Source organism: Crocodylus porosus, unplaced genomic scaffold (genome assembly GCF_001723895.1).
Source record: "Crocodylus porosus isolate Cpor-Errol unplaced genomic scaffold, CroPor_comp1, whole genome shotgun sequence".
NCBI lineage: Eukaryota > Metazoa > Chordata > Crocodylia > Crocodylidae > Crocodylus > Crocodylus porosus.
Window position 1 is genome coordinate 141,841,621 of NW_017728931.1, and position 8,945 is coordinate 141,850,565.

At 42.7% G+C, this 8,945-nt stretch overlaps 1 protein-coding gene across 1 annotated transcript in view; it reads left to right on the top strand.

Moving 5' to 3' along the window:
• The first annotated feature begins 4,050 nt into the window (after window positions 1-4,050).
• The window catches only part of LOC109315846 (tubulin alpha chain-like), an 8,324-nt gene continuing 3,429 nt past the window's right edge, over window positions 4,051-8,945 (top strand). The window contains exon 1 of the mRNA XM_019543784.1: window positions 4,051-4,152. Coding sequence (XP_019399329.1) covers window positions 4,150-4,152 — 3 coding nt within the window. The 5' untranslated portion in view covers window positions 4,051-4,149. The remainder of the gene's footprint in view (window positions 4,153-8,945) is intronic.

Here is an 8,945-nt window from a genome sequence, read left to right on the forward strand (position 1 = left end):
TGCAGCTGGAGTACTGAGTCCAGTTTTGGGCTCCACAATTCAAAAAGGATGTGGAGAAGCTTGAGAGGGTGCAGAGGAGAGCCACACATGATCAGAGGGCAGGAAAACAGACCTTATGTTGAAAGGCTGAGAGCAATGGGGCTATTCAGCCTGGAAAAGCACAGGCTCAGGGGTGATCTGGTGGCCACCTATAAGCTTATCAGGGGTGCTCATCAGGATCTGGGGGAATGTCACCAGAGCCCCCAAGGGATGACAAGATCCAACGGTCACAAACTCCACTGTGACCGGTTCAGGCTGGACATAAGGAAGAATTTCTTCACTGTCCGAGCCCCCAAGGTTTGGAACAGACTGCCACGGGAGGGGGTTCAAGCACCCACTTTGAATGCCTTCAAAACACATTTGAATGCTTATCTTGCTAGGATCCTATGATCCCTGCTGACTTCCTGCCCCTGGGGCGGGGGCTGGACTCAATGATCCTCCAGGGTCCCTTCCAGCCCAAATGTCTATGAAATCTATGAAATAAGACAGAAATCAGCCCATAGGGTTCGGTGCCTAGAGCAATGCTACAGCACACACCAGTGTTACTGGGACGGGAATTTTAGCCTTTGGAGTTTGCAATTCTTTTAAAGAAATCTAACAAATTCCTTGTTATTTTATTCATGCTAGAGGAACGTGTTTAGACTAGATGTATTATTTATAGACGTTAAGGCCAGGAAGGATTAATTACGCTAATCTAATCTGATTTCCAAGTCAAAGAATGTCTCCTAATAGAGCCCATATGTTGTATCTTTAAAAAAAAAAAAAGACAACCAGCTCTGACATATATATCTCACCCCACGGAGATTCAAATATACATAATGGTAGTAGTAGTCATTGTTGTTGTAGTATGTGACTAGTGTGTTGCCTGACACTTTGAGTTGGAATCAGGTTTGCCAAATACTTTTAGGTGAATAAAACAGAGCCAGCAGGAAGGTGCACAGCATATATCTCTCCTGAGGCTTTTATCCTATAACCTACTAGTGAGGGTACTCACCCAGAATATGGGAGGCATAGTTTTAATTCCCACATCTGCCTGCAGGGACTTGAACCCATAATCAGGAAACAGTCCTAACTAATAGACTTTCTAGTATTTTAGGAGGAGTGAACCTCAGTCTGAGCTGTTGGAGTTGTTCCACCTTGTATATGTATAAGAAAACAAGAACTTTTTTTGTAGCCAAGTAGTTGTATCACTCACCCGGGAGTTGAGTCACCTCGGTTCCAGCCTCTGATCCAAGGAACAAGAGAGTATTTTATACAATGAAGCAGGGTCATTAGGCAGTACCCAGAGTAACCCACCTCCAAAATGGCCAAAAGCAGTGGTTTTCAACCTGGGATCTGTGGACCCATGGGGGGTCTGCACACTATGTCTAAGGGGTCTGCGAAAGATGACTCTGATCAGCCAAAAGTATGTGAATAACCACCCTTACAATTCAAGGGGGCCTGCACCTCCATTTGAATTTTTTTAGGGCTCCACAAATGAAAAAGGTTGAAAATCACAGGCTTAGAGCTTAGGGGGATGCCCTTGCAAATGTTGGGTAAATCCACTCCAGGAAAGAAGGGAATTAAAGAATGGTCTTATATATCCTGCATGAGTGACCTAACACCTGAACTATTGGGGGAAAAGGAAATTATTGCCTCTTCCTCCCTGATTTTGTCAGTAGTGCTCATCATGCCTGTCAGTGTCACTGCTTTTCATAAAGGTGCCCCGAATAGAATGCAAATTATTCATTTTGGGTTGAACAAAATTGTTCATTTGACCACAAATGCACATTTTTCACTTTTTCATTTTGCATATTAAAAATGAAAATTTCTCAGTTGGGTTCAGACTGAATGTTGCTGTGGTTTGATGGCTGAATCAAAAATCATTTGCACAATGCTAGGATTCACCAGTACCCTAAGCCTGTCTTTCTACTGGCCACTTGCCCTTGCAGTTAAATACTTGCCCCATATTTCTAGTCTGAATATATCTATCATGAGCTTTCAAGCTCTCTTTAACCTTTTTTTCTAGTAGGTTAAAGAGTTGTGGCTTGTCTAAAACATCTTACCTTTATAGGTACTGTAGACCAGTGATTCTCAACCGGGGTCCCTTGAGCTCTTTTAAAGGGTGTCACACAATGTTAGACCTGTTAGGTGTGCAAACATGATTCACAAGATAAACCCCAAGTTTTCAAATAGGAATCCATACTGCTAAAAACATTCTGACTTGTTGTGGTCTTTCTGAGCAGTTTGCAACACAAGAATTGCTCTAGTATTTTTCTGCAGTAAAAAAGAGTGAAAACTAACAGCAGGCATTTTCTGAGGTGTGCCTCAAGTCTATCAAGAAGTGTCTTGTATCTATTGAGGGGTGCCTCAAGGCAAAAAAGATTGAGATCTGATGTCGATTCCCTTTTAAAAGTGAAGGTAGTGGAGTCCAAGGATGATGAGACTAGAGCCCTCAATTTTAGCCTCAGGAGAGACACATTTCATGCAGACAGTGCAAGCATCTCTTACACACCCCTCCGATACAACCCAGTTCTGGGTTGCATGTACCAAATCCAGAATGAAGGGCCACTCATCCCATCTACACAACCAGAATGACCATGTGTAAGCACACCTCTGTCATATATTGTACCATAGGTTCAAACGGTTTAGTCTTCCCTTTGTAAGCCACTGGAAAGGCAATGCAGAGCAGTGGTTAAGGCACTGAAGTAGGGGTCAAGAAAACTGGATATTATTCCCAACTCCGTTATTCATTTGCTTTGGGACCTCAGACAAGAGAAAGGATGGTCCAAGCATCATGGTATTAAGCTTGGACCTGGCTGCCCCCCACTCAGTTCTCTGCTCTGCTCCAGACTTTCTGTGACTTGGGCAGATCACCTGGCCTTACTTCTTCTCCATATGCCAAGAGGACAACAGCACTATTCTACTTCACAGCACTACTGTTAGGATAAACGCACTGAAGACTGTGAGAGAGAGAGATGGGAGCAATGGGAGAGGATTCACAGGAGTGATAGACATCACCTCTCTGCACTCCTGCCCCTTGCTTGTCTTGTCTATTTACCCCATACACTCTACAAACCGGGGAATACGTCCAGTATGTAGTGCAGTGAGGACTCAGGCTCGACTGAGGCATCCCTGCATTATTAAGTATAGCAACAGAGAACAATAATAGGCTACAGCTATGCTTTGATGTAGGCCCCTCAAATGTGGTGACTACGTGTATGTCTGTCCACCCAAACAAAGCAGACCCCAGTCTTCACAATGTCACCGATCACCAGAGGCCACATTCGTTTCTGCTGCAATTCAGGTACCTTCTGTGGAGCTGGGCACAATGGTCACAGGATTAAAATTGCTCCTTGCTGTCTAACGTATACCAGCACTAGTTTTTATGATCCTACTTGCATACAGCTACTGGTATAGCTGAGTCAGTCTGTGCACTGTGGGATCCACCACAATTGTAGGACAAGCACCTATATCATTAATGAAATGAACGTCATTAAGGAGTCTGCATATGAGTGGCTCCATTTGCCAGTGCCCTCCCTTCCTCTCTTATTGTATCCAGGATAAAGCAGAGCTGTGCAGAAGATGGAAGTTCTGTTTCATGAAGGATTTCAAGATTGAGATCTGGCTTTGCTCTAGAACCCAGACATGTTGAAGGAGATTTCCTAAAGAAAAGAAAGCTTTTGAGGTCAATCAAAATGTTTTGCTCTCATATTGACTTTCTAATTTAGTAGTGTATTGTAATACCATATGGAAAAGGGAAACAAAAATGCATCGTAAAAAGATTCCATTCTTCAAATGACCAGGGGATAAGTGTGGACACTGCCAGAAATATTTCCCCCTTTGTTTTCTTCCAAGATGCAATTGAACTTGAACTCATTTCATACAACTTAATTTTCAACAGAACTGAATGCCCCTACAAAATGCAATTCCCAGAAAATTTCCCCCACCAGCCCTGCCATGAAGCTCTACAGGGGTGGTAGGTAAAGAAAGCAGTGCTGTCCCTTTAATACACAATGGCCTGGCCCCTGCACAGCTGGGCTTTTCACAGACTTCTATAAATCAGACAGAAACCAGCTGTATTAGCATGTTACTGTTGGTGCTGGGGTTAGGTGTGGTTTGGCTATAGCAATGGTAAGTCTACCATTTTCTTAAGCATAAGCCTTGTGATCCTCCTCTACTTCATGGAAGTAAGAGAGTGAGTACTCCAAGGAAAAGCTGGGCTTTTTTTTTTTCTTCTAAAGCTGCTTGTTAAAGCAGGAGGAGGAGAGAACTGTGTCCTCTAGTTTTAAATTAATGGAAAGAAACTAGAGTAGCTTGCTTGGGGAATTTTTAAGCTTATGATGCAAGTATTCTTGGGTGCCCTGTATTTCTCTTCTTTCTCCCTACCCATAAAATTAGAACTCCTTCTGCCCCTGGGGAGCTAGCATGTGTTTGAGAGAAAGTGGGGGACTTCATAATTGCTTTTCTTCTTGCTTGATTGTATTATGTTGCTCTCTCAAGCAGGTAAATAAGTTTGAAGTTTTAGATGTTCCTGGTAAGTCTTTGTGCTCTCAGGCTGGCTCGGTTCATTTAACAGCCAGTGTAAAACTACTTGTGCTGAAAGCTCCAGCTGTGAGCCAACTCCATAAATCTGATTTATTACTGAAATGCTATAGATGATCTTGTCTAAAACATGACATGCTCCTCCTTGGGTTTCTGTGTCTGGGTTCGGCTTGTTGTAAATAAGGGCCTAAAACATTCTTGATGTCATGGCTGATAAACTTGCCACCAACAAACAGCTTCCTCTCCTGTTTAACTTTGGGTTTGTCCATATGAATCCCAATGCCCATGGGCAGAGCTAGGATTTAAGAATGGGGGAGTGCAGATGGTGTGGGCTATCATAACACAACCCTTTCTCCAGCTAAAAGGAAACTAGATGCTTTACTAATATGCTAGGAGGCTAGCACTGTATTGTTCAGCTTAAGATCAAAGTAAAAATCATTACTGGAACGTGTATTCTTTTACTAGACTATAAAGTTTACCCCCCTGCCCTCACAAACTAGGCAAGTATTGTGAGAAATAATTGCATCCTTAGTCTTATACACTTGATTATAATGATATCTCTTATTTGGCTTCATAAAACAAAATCTAGCCATCTTAGCAGTGTCTCCTACACTCGTTTGTCAGCCATTTCAATACCGGAGTTAATATTGCCAAACCTGAATTAAGGCTTTTAGCTACAGCTAAAAACTGTCTTCAGGGCTGTGACATAGAAGGGAGACTACCAGGAGTGGCTAACGCAGTAAAAATTGCAGAAGAAATAGTTTGAGTAGTGGAACATCAAGACCACTTAAAAAGTGCTACCTCCCTACTAAACTATGGGCCATGAAGTCAATTGAATCTCTCAGCACTGCCTCAATAGAAATGCTGCTACCCCTCCCAGGTGGTTGGCTTAAAAATTTAGGTGGAGCAAGAATCAGAAGGGAAAGGAGGGATTGTTAACTACTGAAGCCAAACCCCTAGAGCTATGGGGTCTCAGTAACTTTGTGGTAAGATTACCTGCTCCTCTTTCCTCCCAGCCCCACTTTCTCAGAGAACTTAATAAAAGCAGAATTGGTGAAAGCTGTGCTGTTGTAACTAGCTTAGCCTTGAAGAATACTAGATTATGCTTTTTGCCCCAAGCTTGTGTAGCAGAAGGGTTTTCATTCTAGCCACTCTAACTATGCTAGGGTTATAGCCTGTCATTAGCCCCATGTAAATGATCATTTTGAAATTGTGGAAGCAAAGTGTTTTTCTTTCATCTTCTCCAAGATGGTGTGATATAAAAGAACATGCAAGTGTTGCTTTGGATTTAAAAAGCTTCTTATGTTAAATTGCCTCTTCTCATTGAGACTAAATATAAGGCTCAGGCTAAAATGCCAATTTGCGGAAACTGGAAGAGGTGGGCGAAAAAGATTTAAGAATTGGAATTAGCTGAGTCAGTATCGTCTAACTTCTAAAAAGCATTTTACTTTGTGTAGGAAGCACTGACGACAAAGGCTGACTGAACCTGTGGTTCCAGCATTAACTCAGCCATTTTTCCTGACAACTTTTTGAAAAACTTGACAAAGTTGAATTTCTCACTTGGCAGAATTATTGTTATAGATTTGCTGGGTGACTAGAAGGTGCAACTTGCATGTAGCCTACACTTTTATCTAAATATTAGAAAACTACTATGGCATAAGACCTGTTTTCATGTACTGTAGTGACAAACTCGGTCGTGCAGAACTTTCTAGCTTAGACATTTATGATGCAGAAAATTTAAAGCAACTTAAGGTTTTATGGCAAGTAACCCTTAAACTACCCTGAAGCGCATGCATACTTGTACTACAAACACTGTCACCTTAGACACGAGTCATTATGTAGGAGTTTTTCTGAAATCCTTTAAAATCCTGAAAGCGGTCTGGTGTCTACCAAAGCACACATTTTAACAGTGCCTAGATTAGCCAGGGGACTGAACTGCATGTATGCTTGAGAGCTGCAGTGCAAACCACCTTACATGTGTTGTGTTGTAATCAGTTGACTAATGTTTCATAAAGGTCATAGTCCTCATTGACCAGTTACTATTAGCATGCCAGCTAGAAGGAATTATAAAATCCTAGCTGAGGGTATAGATGAGTGCGATGGCTGGAAGGGCTTTGTTCAAACTAGATCTTTCCCCTCCCGCCTGTAAAGACCGAGTGTGGGGGAAGAAGCTTCAGCTGAAGCTGAATGTTATGTGCTTCTGAGACCAAGGTTAATCCTGGAATTGCTTTGCAGTCTTAATTATCACTTCACATGATGACAGAAGCTATTATAATGCTGTACAAAATCTGGCCCTTCCAGTATTAATAATGAAGTGGCCATATGCTGATAGAGCAAGGCTGTGATGGTCAGTTTTAAGGCCTTGTGTATATGGTGAAACCGCCTTTAATGCCAGTAACTACCACTGCATGCTTCTCTGATCTGCCTCCCTGACTACCTAGGATCCTCCCCACTTCCCTGCAGAGACTAGATCACCCTAAGTAATACTTGCATCTCTGGGATGTGGTAGCAGGTAAGGTATATTGCTGTAGCCATTAGAGGCAGGCATGCAAGCCCTGCTCCAGGCTTGTGCCCAAGGCTTCCTGTGGTTGGCCCAGGTGTAAACGAGTCTTTGGATTGAATGACTTTGTACCTAAAAATGGTGAGATGAATAGGAACATGTTGCTTGCTTGTGAGAGAATAGAGTACCTTGAGCAAGTCCAAGGGCTTGCTAGTCTTGGAAGGATCTTCTGACTCATCTTTTCACTTCAGCTGCTGCTTCCTGCCCCTCAACAGAAATAGTGGAACATGCCTTTCAAATTCAAATCGTACACTAAACTCCATGGGTGGATGTAGGCCTTTGAAATGGGGGTGCAGATAATGTGGTGCATCATCCCACTTAACTAGGAAAAATAGGCTGTGTTGAAAAGAAATGAGACTTTTTACTAATAAGCTAGAGGCAAAGGGCTATACTTATTGGAATGTACTTTAATTTATTTTATTTTATTTTTTTAAGTAGGCAAAAGATGCTGTTTCATCAGAATTCAATGGACATCTCACTTATTTTCTCCCCACCCCATTTAATTTTTTTTTTTTTTAAAGGCTTTCTTGAACATCTTAATAGTGCATCCAATGCTTCACTGAAAGCTATTTCCATACCTGAGTTAATGTTTTTAGCTAGAATTTAAATAAAACCCAACCAAACAACCCCAGGCTGTAATCCTGTTTAAACAGGAGTTATATTACTGGGAGCAACTAACAGACAGCAGCATTGCTGAAGAAAGGATAGCTTGGTTAGTGAAAGGTCAAGACCATTGAAAGAGACGGTTAACACATTGTGGAATGAAGTGTTTAGGAGGCATGGGACAGATCACAGTGGGCCATAAAATCAATGGACACTCACTGCAGCCTCAAGAGAGGCTGCTGGTGATACCAGGCAGCTGGTATTTAACTTTATTACAACCCCCTGGAACTGGCCCTGTTAAACTCTTAACACTGAGTACTGTGCACTACAGTACAACCCTTGTCTATTGATGCGGGATGGTTCACAACCTGTTTAGTGGGCAGCACGTTGACTATGTAAAGGTGATCTGCCTAGCTGTTTGCTGTGCATGGCAGGGGAGGGGGGTTGTTTTTTGTTTTTTACTTCAAAGGGTGTCGCTTGTTGTCAACTAGAGCTCATTACTAGAGCCATGGAGCTGACTTGAAGAAATAAAAACAGCAGCAAGCAGCTGGAGCACCTCCCTTGGTTCTGTATAAATGCACCTCTTTCCCATCCCACTTCTTTACAGGGTTAGGCTCATCTCCCTGAGAAGTATATGGTGCAGCAAGAAAGCAGACCACCGAAGCATGGAATTTTAGTTATGCCTGGATCAGGGTGAGGGGGAAGTGGAACAAGGTTTTTCCCCCAAGTAACCACTGTCAGAGCTGGTCCCTGCCCCCCCCTCCCCACCCCACCCCCCATGCCCTTTCCAGCTTTAGACATCAAAATCTCCTCTTGGTACATAAGACTCCTGCTGAAATGCTGGCTTGTATGGGCAGTGGTACCCTTGTTCAATATTTGCCTACATAAGATTGCCATCTTGTGCTGAATGATTGGTAGTGTAGGTCTGGGGTTATGGCCCATGTGAGTGGGTTGTGAGCCCCACAAACTCCATTATGGGCATCAGGTCTGGGCTGGAAGTAGAGTTGCCACAGGAAAAAGACTAGGAACCCACTGCTCGTACAGCTGCACAATAGAAGCCTATGGCTATACTTGCTTGGGTGTGATTTTTTTTTTTTTTTTTTTTTTATCAAACCTGACCTGTCGTATATGCTCCTCCATGATCCCAGCCTGCTACATCATTATTTTAACCTCTTTTTCATCTCCCCTTCCCCCCCAACAAACAAAAAACCTGAATTAA